Source organism: Pelophylax lessonae, assembly GCF_965119305.1.
Source record: "Pelophylax lessonae genome assembly, chromosome: 3".
NCBI classification, from domain to species: domain Eukaryota; kingdom Metazoa; phylum Chordata; class Amphibia; order Anura; family Ranidae; genus Pelophylax; species Pelophylax lessonae.
The window spans coordinates 48712664-48728187 of NC_138770.1; the positions used below are offsets into that span (position 1 = coordinate 48712664).

Here is a 15524-nt window from a genome sequence, read left to right on the forward strand (position 1 = left end):
CACCACAATCTGTACTCATTACTCCTCATAGACCTGGCCTTTTCTCAGTTTCTACTTCCTTCCATCCTTATCACATCAATTTTCTGTCTCTGCAGTCAAGAAAGATGCCTGCCCATACTTCAATGACTTAGAGTGTATTACTATCAAACCCTCACCCTACGAGTGCCACAGTGATGACCAATGCCAAGGCACCGAGCGCTGCTGTTATTACGGGTGCAGGCTCCAGTGCATGCCAACAGTGACAGGTAATTAATTTTCTTTTCTGAATTGGAATTTTCTGTATACCTAAAACTATTATCACTGAATGTTTTGAAGGTAATCCAGTATAATCCAGTATTTTATAGTGTTTAGATATATAATTAAAGCTAACATGTTAATAAGGTTTATATATGTAGAGGGACAGCTATAGTTCCTCATACACATACAGTCCTTGCTCCCAGCTGTTATGTTGGGAGAAGTTGCTTTACTGAGTAATGCAATCCTATAGTGTTCTCCCAAAAACAAGGCACTACCTAGAGTGACCTAACCTGTAAATGGATTTCTTGCAGCTGTTGTTCAGCAAGGATACTTATTGTTCTGTCTGGTACTAAGATGCTCACTTTAGGGCACTAGGCACTTTAGGGACTGTATAGGAATTATATGATACATAGTCAGTGATATAATGACAAGCAGTGGCGTATTTATTGATTCTATTTACAGGCTATACTGTATTCAGGTACTGTACAGTGCTACAAAAAAAATTTCAAAAGCAAAAACCTGGCCATGTCCTGCCATTAACTACCCAAAAGGCAATCCTAAATATCATGCTGTGCCAGCCTACCATTTGTCAGCCTCCAAAAACGCAGTCTTCATCAACCTTTTAGATCTAACAGACATGAAGTGTCTGCTCCCCAGGCTGCAGAGCACTGACTGTGTTGAGTCTAAATGGCCTGCAAGAGAGAGGCGCAACACCTAGAGTGGGTCAGAAGATCAGAGGTCCCGAAAGTTATATGAAAGAAGCTTAGGAAATGTGTATATCCCAAAGAGGACTCTTCTCGGCTCCATTCGAGAGACTCTGCTACATATCCCCCCCTCTTTTCAACCTTCGGGTTGGAAAAATTGTGGCCCAGCAAGAAATCATTTGAGACAAGGTGTCTACATTTACCATCTTAGCAACTGGCCGGTGTTTTACCATTATTGATTATTCCTATAGAGCCAGAAATCATTGGATCACCTATTTTTTTGTCTTATTCTTCTGAGCCACCCATTTGAGGTGAGCATGGTCAGTTACCAGGTCAAAATTGTGTCCTAACAAATGGCATTTTATTGCTTCCAAGGCCCACTTTATCACTAAGCCTTCTGTAACAGACCTCCTTACTGAAGAAGAAGAGTATGGCTGCCGGATAAGCTTCCCTTGCCTGATACCAGCACTGTCCAAGACCCCTTAGTCCACCTAGTCACTTGTCGAGACATCAGTGTAGGGTGGGAAGAAGCATAAGACTGTTTATTCAAACACAGGCACAACCCCCCCTCCCAATGCAGACAGAAACAATAGAACAATGGGATACAGGAACTTAACAATAACAAACCCCACCCCAGCCCACCTCAAACTATCTTGCAATCTGAAAAGTTAAATTGTTTATCTTCATATATTTCTTGAGTGATATTGTTCAGAAATATTATTGTCCCAAGTGAAAGAGCCCCATTCTTTCAACATAAACCACACATATAGAACCCAGGATAACAGGGTTAAAACGAAATGCTAAGTCTGGTGTGGTTGTACAACGAGTCTGATTAATGCAGACCGGACTGGGGTTCTCGGTCACCCTGTGCCTCTAATAGGCATAGGGTGACTTACACATAGGAGGGGCCGGGGAGGCTGGACAACAAGTTTCCCAACCTCTCTAAGGTAATCTGGGTTCCACGAGCCCCCCACCCAAAGTGACTCCTGTCACACCTTCTTTCTTAATCACTGTATATTTCAGTTCATTAGGCTTTCTGCTCAGGTACACTACAGGGTGTTCCTCCCCACCTGTGACAATGCTGCCCCAAGACCAGCATCAGATGCATCCGTCTGAACCACAAAATCCTTGGAAAAATCCAAGGAGTACAGAACTTGCTGTGAAAATGTAAGGTCAGTCAACGGGATTGCCAGAGTTGAAAAATTTTGGAAAAATCTCTTATAGCAACTTGTTATGCCAAGGAAAGCTCTGACCTGTTTCTTGTTTCTGGCACTTGGCCATTAGGGATGATCGAACGGTTCGGGTCGACCATCGGTTCGACCCGAACATTGGCTGTTCGAGGTTCGGCCAAATTTAGAACTTTTTGCTGAAAAAGTTCAGAATTCGGCAACCAGAACCGACCAAAATGCAATGGGACAGGAAATGGGCTTTAAAAGCCCGTGATTGGACCAGAACCATTAGTAAAAGCCAATTGAGGGGGCAGGAGAATGCTAGGAATGTGATTGGAGTGACTAGGGGGTCCCTAGACCAATCATTAATGAATATGCCCCCCAGTATATAAGATAGCCCCGGCAAATTCCTAGCATTGTAATACAGGGACATGGTGGAGAGTGGAAGCAGTTCTGTTAAATTTGCTTCAAAAGTGCCATTTAGCAATTATTAGTGTGAGGAAAGGGATATCTAGTGTAGTTAGAGTGCAAAACACTTTAGTTAGATGCAAAAAATTAGTTTCTGTAGTGAAAGTGTTAAGTGCCAGGGTGACCGTAATGTAGTGTAGGGTGAACTGACTCTGACTGCTATGGCAGGGTGACCAAACCCTTCCATATCAGGGTGACCGCTATAGAGAAAAGATTGTTTCTCTTAAGTCACATTCAGAGCAGGGATATGGCTTCTCACCGGTCAGCTTGCTTTTTGGCTGCAGGCGTTTATAGGGATTTTTTTAGGACATGTTTGGAGTCAGGCATGACATCTGAACATGTGTATAGGGGGTATATATACACACCCATGTATGTATATATACACCTGCACATATAAAGGTGTGAAAGGAGCAGAACACTATACTTGCGCTAATTAAATAATTAACAGGCATATGGCTCCGCTCCTATAACACCTATATATGTGTAAGTGTAAAATACATATAAGGGTGTGTGTACATATATACCCCTATACAGAAGTTCAGATGTTTTGCCTGCCTCCAAAGAACCCAAAAAAATGCCCAAAAAAACGCTAGCGCCAAAAAAAAACGCCCAGGTGTGTTGTTGCAGGCATTTTTTGGGGGTTTTTGGAGGCAGGCAAAACACCTGAACTTGTGTATAGTGGTATATATTGTGAGGGATTAGCTCGGTGGTAGGCGTGGATGACCCCTTTGGGGGTGCGTTTTCACAGAGAGATAGCCGAGCAGTGGTTGCAAACAACACTTTGTTTTATTCATGCAATTTACTTCACACAATTGCAAGACTCAAAACAGCCAAAATAAAATAAAACAAAATAAATCCTTGCCACTGTGGGCGGCTACCTTCTCACACACTGGAACCTATCTAATGAAGTCTGTCCCCAACCTACTGTTGGGCAGACTTGGCTGGTCATACAGCAGACTCTCAATAGTCCATGTTTTATCTCTCTGCCACAGCAAACAGTTCATTTAACATGTCCCTTTTCCTATTCATATGGAACATGTCCCTTTGTTTCTTCACACTCTTCTCATTGAACACAGTTCATTTGCTTGTCTCTTCACATAGCAAGCAGTGCATTTATTTATTTCCACATAGAAATAGTTTCTCTTCTCACCTTGAGACGATCCAAGACCTCACTTCGAGTAGTCTTCACAACTGGTTACCCTCCTTAGCGCACATCACTTCAGGGGGTCTTCTCCCATGCTCACCAGCTTGTCGGGAGGCACTCATCTGTCTGTCCTTCTCTCCCAGCCCACACGGCGACAGGAGGCAGCAGTCCTTCTCCCATGCCCACACGGCGTCGGGAGGCACACGTCTGTCTGTCCTCCTCTCCCAGCCCACACGGCGACAGGAGGCAGCAAAACAATAGGACTTCCTCTGTACAAATTATAGAGGCCTTCATTTCCTCATCCCGAACAGCTGAAGGCCTTTCAACTTCTTTACACCTTCTTGCTGCCTTTGGCAGCCGACACCCTATAGTAATAAGTGAACTTTCGAAACCAGGTGGGAATGTAGCTCCTGTCTGTGACTACATTCCCAGATTTAACCTGACTTCCTGTCACATACCCCCCCCTCTTGTTTCAACCCTAGGGTTGGGACACAGTTTTCCAGGCACGCATGTGTCAGGCACCTCTCTTGACTCTCACTGATAAGCCTCCTAGTATCCTCAAGCTTCCGGATGAAACTGTTTCTGTCATCTTCATTGACAGATTTCTCATAAATGCCACACAGTTTGTCTCTCATCTCATATACACATTCTTCAACTGCATTTTTGGCATCATTTTGCTCCTTCTCGTTTCTGTCATCTTCATTGACAGATTTCTCATAAATGTCAGACAGCTTGTCCCTCATAACCATCTGTCCAATCCACCATGGAGGACCGTGATCCATAGGCAACTCAATTTTGCTAGTCTTAAAGTCTTCAACATTCTTAAGACGCCTCTCTCTGCAATCAACAAATGATTTCCACAACACTTTGAGAACCTCTGCTTCACTTAGCTTTGTTCCAAGAAATGTCTGTACTTTATCAACTTTCCTTCCATCATCATATGGGTCAAAGGCAACAACACAGTTGAACCCAGTGATCTGGGTAGTATCCATTACAGATTTCTTCAATGCACTTTCTGCTGAACTATTTGACCGCTCAAGATCACCTAGTTCCTTTTCTCTATCTGAATTCCACATGGAATGCATCTCAAGATCCAACTTCTGCCCGCATCCTCCACCATATGTGAGGGATTAGCTCGGTGGTAGGCGTGGATGACCCCTTTGGGGGTGCGTTTTCACAGAGAGATAGTCGAGCAGTGGTTGCAAACATCACTTTGTTTTATTCATGCAATTTACTTCACACAATTGCAAGACTCAAAACAGCCAAAATAAAATAAAACAAAATAAATCATTGCCACTGTGGGCAGCTACCTTCTCACACACTGGAACCTATCTAATGAAGTCTGTCCCCAACCTACTGTTGGGCAGACTTGGCTGGTCATACAGCAGACTCTCAATAGTCCATGTTTTATCTCTCCACCACAGCAAACAGTTCATTTAACATGTCCCTTTTCCTATTCATATGGAACATGTCCCTTTGTTTCTTCACACTCTTCTCATTGAACACAGTTCATTTGCTTGTCTCTCCACATAGCAAGCAGTGCATTTATTTCTTTCCACATAGAAATAATTTCTCTTCTCACCTTGAGACGATCCAAGAACTCACTTCGAGTAGTCTTCACAACTGGTTACCCTCCTTAGCGCACATCACTTCAGGGGGTCTTCTCCCATGCTCACCAGCTTGTCGGGAGGCACTCATCTGTCTGTCCTCCTCTCCCAGCCCACACGGCGACAGGAGGCAGCAAAACAATAGGACTTCCTCTGTACAAATTATAGAGGCCTTCATTTCCTCATTCCGAACACCTGAAGGCCTTTCAACTTCTTTACACCTTCCTGCTGCCTTTGGCAGCCGACACCCTATAGTAATTAGTGAACTTTCGAAACCAGGTGGGAATGTAGCTCCTGTCTGTGACTACATTCCCAGATTTACCTGACTTCCTGTCACAATATATACACACATACTTGTATGTATTTTTACACGTAAACATATATAGGTGTTATAGGAGCAGAGGAAAAATGGGTAATACTCGCGCCTAGGTGCAAAAAAATATATATATATAGTGTCTGTGGGAAGCAGCAAAGTAATCAGGTGCACTATAAAATAGTGATCTAGGAATATGTGAGATAGGGAAATACTGCGCTACCCTTTTCAAACTAAATGAACAGCTTAAATAATGGGTTAATCAACGGTGTGAATATTATAAATATTGTTATACTGTAAGTGAAAATAAATGAGTGTGGATCACTCCAATAAACTCAAATATATAGTGCAACAATTGCCCATACAATATAATACAAAAACAATATATACAAATGGCAAGAATACGTGCAAAAATATTAATATGTGACAAGCATACGTGCAAAAATATTGCTGAGATAAATATAAATAAATATATTAGTGACAGTCCATAGAAACGTGACTAAAGTGCAAGGTGCTGTATAAAAAGTCTCTTTCGTGCAATTTGCGGTCGGTGGTGACTCCTGTGACCCTCTGTTTCACCCTTCAGTGCTCAAAGGTAAGGTAGCCCACTTACCAGATGTAGTGGATTCTTATGGCATACGCCAAAAAGAATCTATATGCGTTTGTGTGTATCTCCTGGTTTCAGATGATCCGGTTCCATGTTGAGCCCATATACACTCGGGATAAACAAGAAAAGAAAAAGCTCCTCATAGTGTAAAAAGGTAACGACCTTTATTTTCACTCGAACACATTGTAAAACACACTCTTCATATTAAAAACATCCGGTAAAAAGTCCATAAAAACACTGTGGTAAAACCTCCAAAAACAGTATAAACACTTGTGCAAACTCGCAAGGAAAAACAGTGTGGGGTCACAGCAAAAAAGGGGGTGCCCGTTTGAGGGTCGAAGACGTCATATCTCTGACGAAACGCGTCAAGTTGGTACGCACGCTGCCTCGCTCTGAGCTACTGCTGGACTGCACGCCGGTTATACCACTTCCGGGTACGGCGCAAACAGCGGTACCACACCAGCGTCCTGTCATATCGTGCCGCGAGGCAATACAGGAGCTCAGTAGCGGCAATCTACCTACTATTTGACCCTCAAACGGGCACCCCCTTTTTTGCTGTGACCCCACACTGTTTTTCCTTGCGAGTTTGCACAAGTGTTTATACTGTTTTTGGAGGTTTTACCACAGTGTTTTTATGGACTTTTTACCGGATGTTTTTAATATGAAGAGTGTGTTTTACAATGTGTTCGAGTGAAAATAAAGGTCGTTACCTTTTTACACTATGAGGAGCTTTTTCTTTTCTTGTTTATCCCTAATGTATATGGGCTCAACACGGAACCGGGTCATCTGAAACCAGGAGATACACACAAGCGCATATAGATTCTTTTTGGCGTATGCCATAAGAATCCACTACATCTGGTAAGTGGGCTACCTTACCTTTGAGCACTGAAGGGTGAAACAGAGGGTCACAGGAGTCACCACCGACCGCAAATTGCACGAAAAAGACTTTTTATACAGCACCTTGCACTTTAGTCACGTTTCTATGGACTGTCACTAATATATTTATTTATATTTATCTCAGCAATATTTTTGCACGTATTCTTGTCACATATTAATATTTTTGCACGTATTCTTGCCATTTGTATATATTGTTTTTGTATTATATTGTATGGGCAATTGTTGCACTATATATTTGAGTTTATTGGAGTGATCCACACTCATTTATTTTCACTTACAGTATAACAATATTTATAATATTCACACCGTTGATTAACCCATTATTTAAGCTGTTCATTTAGTTTGAAAAGGGTAGCGCAGTATTTCCCTATCTCACTTATAGGAGCAGAGCCATATTAATGTTAATTATTTATTTAGCGCAAGCATATATTTCTGCTACTATCACACCTATATATGTCTAGGTGCATATATACATATAAGTATGTGTGTATATATACACCCGTATACACAAGTTCAGATGTTTTGCCTGCCTCCAAAGAACCCAAAAAAATGCCCAAAAAAACGCTAGCGCCGAAAAAAGAACACCCAGGTGTGTTGTTGCAGGCATTTTTTGGGGGTTTTTGGAGGCAGGCAAAACATCTGAACTTGTGTATAGTGGTATATATACACACATGTATGTATTTTTACACTTACATATATATAGGTGTGAAAATAGCGGAGCCATATCCCTGTTCTATAAGTGACATAGTACAAACAATCTTTTTTTTTTCTGGTTCTGGACATGCTACAGAGCTGAAACTTCACAGGTACACTTTTTAGACCCCTCATCTCATTTTTTTTTTTTTTTTTTTAATTTTTTCAATAATTGGCTCTCTATCAAAAATGACAATTTTTAAGAACTTTTTTTTGTGTGATTAATAGTCCCTGGGGCATGACCCAGAACCCTAGGCACTTTTTAGGGGCATTTATTGGGTTTTAGGGCATCAAAATGGTGTTTTCTGATTACCGAAGTTCGGGTCCCATTGATTTCAATGGGGTTCTGAAATCCGGGCCAAACTTTCGGGAAGTTCGGATGTTCTGGCCGAACCGAACTTTTGAAAAGTTCGATCATCCCTATTGGCCATTCCTGGATAGCTTCTATAGTTCACCTGAATTTTTACAACTCCCCAAACACCAGTGTAGCCCAAATATTTGGCTTCCTCTTCCTCTTGTGATTTGTCATAACACCTGCCTTGAAGAGACCATCCAACACAGCCTGGACATGGGGCAAGTGAGATTCCCAGTCAGTGTCTTCTATCACTATGACGTCCAGATATACAGTATGTCTGCATACTGCTGGGAAGGTCTTAGTGTTTTGTCTAAGGTCCTCTGAAATGTTGCAGGGGCATTTTATAACTCAAAAGGCATCTTTTTTTATATTGACACAATCCCCTTGAGGTTACAAATGCAGTCTCTTTCTTGGGCCTTTCAGTCAGGGGGATTTGCCAATATCCTTTTATCACATCCAAAATTGTCAGATAAAGGGCCTTTTCAAGTTTGTCTTTAAGCTTGTCTTAAGACAAGCTTTGTCTTAAGCTCATCTACAAACATGGGGTAAGAGTCAAATTTTGTCACTAAATTAAGCTTCCTAAAGTCGTTACAAAACCCCCAACCACCGCCTGGCTTTGGGACTAAAAGAAATGACCAGTCACTATTGGGCTCTTAAATTATGTCTAGCTCAAACATTCTCCTAACTTCTTCACTGATGTATTTTCTCCTCACGTCAGGAATCCAGTGGGGTTTGAGTTTGACCTGCACCCCAGGTTCAGTAATAATGTCATGTTGTATCACTGTAGTTTGGCCAGGTAAAGTCTGGTACACACTACTAGTTTATTTTGTTCAACCCAGCGGGCCGAGTGAAAAAAAGAATCGGCAGCTCAGGTCGGAGCTGCTGTACTAACCATGCAATGTTAGTACAATGACATCCCCTGATGTTCCATTGTGTTCTGACAGAGTGCCGACCCCCCGTCAGAACACTCAGCGACCCCCCGGTCAGCACTCTCAGCCATTGGCTTCTGTTGGACCCGCTGAAGTACACACGGCTGAATGTCATGTCAGCCAGTTTCTATTGTCCTGGCTGATGCCGCCCAAAATTTGACCTATACTTGGCTTACCTCTAAAAATTTGTCTCTATGCCTTATCAAGAACTCTCTGCTTTCCTTTTTTTGTGAATAGGATAACATACCTGCGACTTACACTTCAGGGACCTGAGGGGATTCTGTACTCACAAGAAAAGAAGGGGGAAAAATCTGTGCATACCCCCCACTCACAAGAAAAGGCCACAGGTGTGCGCTCTGCAGCTAGTGCCATCCTATCCTTCAAGGGCTTTAACAAGTTTACATGGTATATGTGTTCAAGTTTTCTCTTCATCTCTTCATCGGTTGATGAACTTTGTATTTTAGTTCCCCTACTCTCTCAATCACTTTCAAGGAGGGCCTTGCCACTTAGCAAGGAACTTGCTTTCAGCGGGAACCAACATCAGCACCCCTTTGCCAGGTGACAAAATGCGGACTTTGGCCCGCTGCTTTTTATTCTTTGTTGAGCTGCCTGGATCCCAGCTAAATGTTATTTTACCACTGTCATCTCATCAGCACTGCAATTCTATCCTGCATTTGAGTATTATGCTAAGTTTCCCTTTTGTAGGGCATCTTCTTCCCTTCCCAAGTTTCCTTGACTACATCTTGAAGTCCACTATGGTGTCTTCTGTAGAGAAACTCAAATGGAAAGCACCCCGTGGAGGACTTAGGAACTTTCCTGATGGCAAACATCAATTATGGAAGTAAAAAATCCCAGTTTTTCCATCCTTGTCAACAACCTTTTTTAATATACTCTTCAATGTTTTATTAAATCTTCCACCAAGCCATCAATTTGAGGGTAGTACACGGAGGTTTGCAAATGTGTCACCTTAACCACTTACCGCATACTAACGTACCCGTACGTCGGGTAACTTTTCGCGGTTATACCGGGATGATGCCTCTAGCTAGAGGCATCATCCCGGTACCGTGGTTTGAAGCCGACGGTCGGCTTTCTGTCGGTAACAACCGATGCGGCTCATGAGCCGCTTGATCGTTACCCGGGTGAGTGGGAGGGGACATCCCCCCCCCTCCCGCCGCCTTCCGTGGCTTTGCTCGGGGCTGCCGTCCCACCGGGAGCCCCGAGCACCCAGCCGGCATGTCCGCCGGCTGGATGGAGTCCCGATGAATGCCGGAAATGTCATTGATCGGGTCTCCGATGACGTAACCCGGAGGCGGCGTCCATGACGTCACTTCCGGGTTACTGTGCTGCAAAAGGCGGCAGATTTGAAAAACGGCTGTATGCAAAAATGCAGTTTTCGGCGTTTTGCATACAGGGAAGTGTAGTGGAGGGGTCTAGGGTCTTTTAGACCCTCGATCCCTCCATAAAGTGTACCTGTCACACATATTGGTGTCACAAGGGATGTTTACATTGCTTGTTACAGCAATAAAAGTGATCAGATTTTTTAAAAAAAAAACCTGTAATATAGTAAAAAAAAAAGAAAAAATAAATAGGAAAAAAAAAAATAAAATTTTAGCCGCCCCGTCACCGTTAGCTCGCGCACAAAAAAAAAACGTATACGCAAGTCGAGCCGCGAATTAAATCGCTGTTCAAACCATACATGTGAGGTATCGCCGCGATCGCCAGAGCGTGGGCAATAATTAAAAAAAAAAGAGCTACACTCTAACTCTAAACTGGTAACCGTTAAATAAATTTAAAGCGTCGCAGATTGAGATCTCTATTGACCGTAGTTTGTCGCCATCCCACGGGGGGGGGGGGGGGGCGCAATTTTAAACCGTAACATGTTGGGTATATATTTACTCGGCGTGACATCATCTTTCACAATATACAAAAACAATGGGCTAACTTTACTGTTTAGTATTTTTTAAATGCAGTGAAATGTGATTTTTCAAATTTTTTCCAAAAAAAATGCTCCCTGAGGTGAGCAACCTTTTCAGGCACAGTTACCAGTCCAGTGATATAGTGAGAACCAGTTGTGTGTTTATTGGTGCTATTTAAAAGACTATACAGGTGCTGTACAGTGCTCCAAAAACAAACTTAACTCAAAAAATGAAATCCTAGTTGCGTCCTAAAACTAACTAGGCAAAAAGAAATCCTTACTATTTGTCTGCCCAAGCCTACTATTTGTCAATCTCCACAAACAGTTTCCTAACCTCCATACATTAGACTTGTTTTTCCAGCACGTCCTACGGATGCTTGATTGGATTGAAATCTGGAGAATTTGGAGGCCAGGTCAAGACCTCAAATTCATTGATGTGTTCCTTAAACCACTCTTAAATTAATCAGATCAGGCCACCTTCTTCCATTGCTCCCTGGTCTATTTCTGATGCTCACATCTCCATTTTAGGCGCTTTTGGATGTAGACACGAGTCAGCATGGGCGCCCTGACTAGTCTGTGGCTACATAGCCCCATACGCAACAAGCTGTGATGCACTGTGTTTGGACACCTTTCTATCAGAACCTGCATTAACTTTTTCACCAATTTGAGCTACAGTAGCTCCTCTATTGGATCGGGCTACACTGGCCAGCCTTTGCTCCTGTCCTTCTCCTCTCGTGCATCAGTGGGCCTTGACCATCCATGACCTTGTCGCCAGTTCACCAGTTTTCCTTCCTTGGACCACTCTTGGTACTGGTCACTGCAGACTGGGAACATCCCACCAGAGCTTTGGAGTTACTCGTCATAGTTGCTAAAATCCTTACGCTTGTCCATTTTTTCTACTTTCAACACATCAACTTCAGGAACAGCATGTTCACTTGTTGCCTAATACATCCCACCCGTGTTCAGATGCCACGGTAACAATAGTATCAATGTTATTCACTTTACTTGTCAGTGGACATAATGACACGACTGATCGATGTATATATAAGATGTATGTAGGTGGGTGCAACCGGGACCACTCATGATACCAGCATGTAGTGAAGCAGGTATCAGATGAACTGATCTGTCTGGAGAGGCAGAATGTAGTCTGGCCATCTTTTATCCAAACAGGAAGATTTCTAAGAGATTGTGAGTCCTAAGCTTTACCTCCTTGTCTGGAACCTTTCCGTGCTGCTAATAATGTCCCTGACAGACGGGTAACCTGTCCCTACACTCCCTACACGCGAATGGGCACCATAACTTGGGGGCAGGGACTTAAAAATACTCCTGTTGTACTGCATCCAGGTGACCCAAGATGGCCACCAATGGTCACCTGGATGTAGTACAGCCAACAAGAATGCTGCCTCCAGGAGCCAGGAAACCACAGAGAAACCAAGTTTCCCCTGACTCTCTATGACCCCTCCAAGCTGTGATGCTGCTTTGGTCTGGTACCACCTACAGTGGAGGACTGCACCTGCCTACCTGTAGCATATATGTGTGCATTCACGTGCACATAGTAGAGTCCATAAGGATATGATTTGTTTGTCTGAATTCAATTGATGTGCCAGTGTTTGGGCATGTAGAAAAAAGCTTAAAGCCACACATCACCAAGCCAGTGGAGCTTGGCCAACTTTATTGATCTAGCAGTGGTCAAAACTTAGTTGCTGCCATAGGTGTGCGCAGCCTATTGCATAAGGGGGTGCACCCCAAAGTTTAAATACACATGCATGTGTTTGCCTACATGTACATGGCCCCGATACATTACTCTCCCTGCTGGCAAAGTGAAATAGAAGTGTGTGGCACTTCTCTTATGGCAGAGCAGGTCCGAGGGAGATCTTTCCCATCTCACTGGCAAACAGAGCGATAATGCTAATGTGCCCTAGGTGATTATGGTGTGCCCAGGCACACCCGGCACACCCTGTGCGCACGCCTATGGTTGCTGCCAGACCAAAAAAGTTGTTTAAGCTCCATGTGCAAAGTAATATGAAGCCAAACATTGTTCCAATGTGGAATTAGGAGGGAAAGTGATTAGCCCCGGGGTGAGAGTTGTTAGGAACCATAACCCAGGCAGAGACAGAAAATGCAATTAGAATCACACATTTAATGTAACAGCAAAAAAAACACATATCGGGAACATAATAAAAAAACAGATCTATGTGCTCTCCTATACGTACGCCCCCGGCCTTTCGGACCTGTGACCCGTTTGTTTCAGCATGAATACTGTAATACTGTATTCCCCCTACACCCTGCATCCCCCCCCTTTTTTTTTTCCTTTTCTTCTTCCCTCTTGCTTTGTTATATTCTGCCCCGCTATTACTACTCTCTTGCTCTCTGCTATCCCCCCCCCATCTCTTTCTCTCCCTTCCCCTGGCCTGCTCAGGTGCTATTTGGTGGTTTGGCCGGTCCAAATGGCTCGCACCTCTCCTGTCCTTCCCCCCGAGGCCCACCATTGGGTCTCCCCCCCTACACCGACAACTATCTCTCCCCGTTCCTGGGCTTCCTTTGCCCGGTGGACGGGCGTACCCATCACCACCACTTTGCTCCCTTTGGGCCCGTGTTCCCACCTTAGGGATCCCCGTAATTTTGCAAGCCTTCACATTCCCCCTACCGCTGGAATTCCACCTCATCTCAACTCCTCAGACCAAGGGTTTTTACCTTCCCAAAGGTTCCTTTTTGTATCCATTATACCCACTCGAACACTGGCCTTTCTGAATAGTTGCTTGCTATGTTTTCCCACTACCCGGAGACTGGTTGCTTTTGATCCGGTGTAGGCTGGGATAGTTGTCAAATGTTATGTTGATGTAACTGCATTGTTTATCCATTTATGCCTGTATTTCCATCTGCATTTCATGTTTTCTGTTACTGCTTCTTTTATTAACAAAAAAATGTTTAAAAAAAAAAAAACAGAATCCAGGGTTTGGAAGCCAGTATGGGTAATCAGACAAACTGGAATCAGGAAGCCAGAAGTCTGCATGGTCAGAAGCCAAAAATCAGGAGCAGGAATCAGAAGAGACGTCAGCCAGGCCAAGTCATACACAGGAATAAAGCAGAGACACACTGGAGATGTTGACCATGCGAGGACACAGAGGGAATGAGCAAGGCAGTTTAAATAGCAAAAAGGGGCTGGCTGTAGGCTGGACTAATGAGACAGGTAATGATAACCAGGCGAGCCACTGTGGAAACAATGAGTGGCTGGTAATTAAGCGGCAGCTGAGGGCCTAGCCACTTGCCAGCAAATCACGTACCTATATGTCATTTGACTTCAAGTGGTTGTACTGGAGTGATGCCGATGGTCGGCTCACTTGTAATAGCAACCGATGCAGCTAAGCAACCTCCCGATTGTTATTACAAGCAGTGGGAGGGGATGTCCCCCCCCCCCCCCCGCCGCCTTCTGAGTGTCTTGTAAATACATTCTGCAGGAGACATTTTTTTAGAAAAGTATCCACAGAGATGCATAGAGCTCTTAGAGGTAGGACGTTGAGACAGAAGAGCGCATACCCCAGTTTTAGATGCTACTATTCTACTCAACTTCAAGAATGAAGGGTAGCATAGGATCAGGATGAGCCAGCACAGGAGCTGTAGCAAAAGCAACCTTGAGAGATTCTGCATTAAGCATTAAGCTGGATTGCCCCCATAATGCTTGGGAAGCAGAGCAGAACCAGTTATACTTCTTTTGGAGGTAATATTGGAGGTGGGTGCCTGCACAGTGACCAGAGCAGCAGCAGAGATGGCTTGCAACACTGGTTGTACCAGAGAAGCTAGAATGGGAGGATCCAGATGAGCAGTTTGAATCAGGAGCATCTGTAACGCTATGGCAAACTGATCTGTGTGGTTGTCCTGCTCATCCAATCTGGAAAAAATATTACAACTAGGTGGATTGCCTGCATCTTTTGAATTCCTGTTCCTCGCATAGTGTTAGTAACCATAACCCAGGCAGAGACAGAAAAGGCAGTTAAAATCACATCTTTAATGTAATAGCAAAAATAACTCATACAATATCAGGAACGTAGTCAGGGTTTGGAAGCCAGGGTTTGGAAGCCAGAGCAGGTAATCAGACAAGCCGGAATCAGGAAGCCAGAAGTCAGCATTGTCAGAAGCAAAAAATCAGGAGCAGGAATCAGAAGAGATGTAAGCCAGGCCAAGTCATACACAGGAGCACAGCAGAGACTTACTGGAGATGTTGACCATGCAAGGGCACTGAGGGAATGGGCAAGGCAGTTTAAAAAGTAAAAAGGGGCTGGCTGTAGGCTGGACTAATGAGGCCGGTAATGGTATTCAGGTGAGTAACTGTGGAAACAATGAGTGGCTGGTAATTCACCGACAGCTGAGCAGCCTTAAACACTGAGAAGAGAGCTGCTAGTAATAGCAGAAGCCCGGCCCTGACCAGAGTGAGAGAAGTACAGGATTCATGAGCGGTATGGAGGATCAACCTAGGAGCATGTTCTTT

At 43.8% G+C, this 15524-nt stretch overlaps 2 protein-coding genes across 2 annotated transcripts in view; both read left to right on the plus strand.

Annotated features, from left to right (window-relative positions):
• Nucleotides 1-15524, plus strand: part of LOC309550308 (uncharacterized protein) — a 36227-nt gene that overhangs the window by 14512 nt on the left and 6191 nt on the right. Inside the window, exon 3 of the mRNA XM_082250708.1 lies at nucleotides 96-245. Within this exon, the coding sequence (XP_082106834.1) occupies nucleotides 96-245 (150 nt within the window). The remainder of the gene's footprint in view (nucleotides 1-95; nucleotides 246-15524) is intronic.
• The window catches only part of LOC309550900 (3-galactosyl-N-acetylglucosaminide 4-alpha-L-fucosyltransferase FUT3-like), a 1045386-nt gene that overhangs the window by 14412 nt on the left and 1015450 nt on the right, over nucleotides 1-15524 (plus strand). The gene's annotated exons all lie outside the window — the stretch shown is intronic.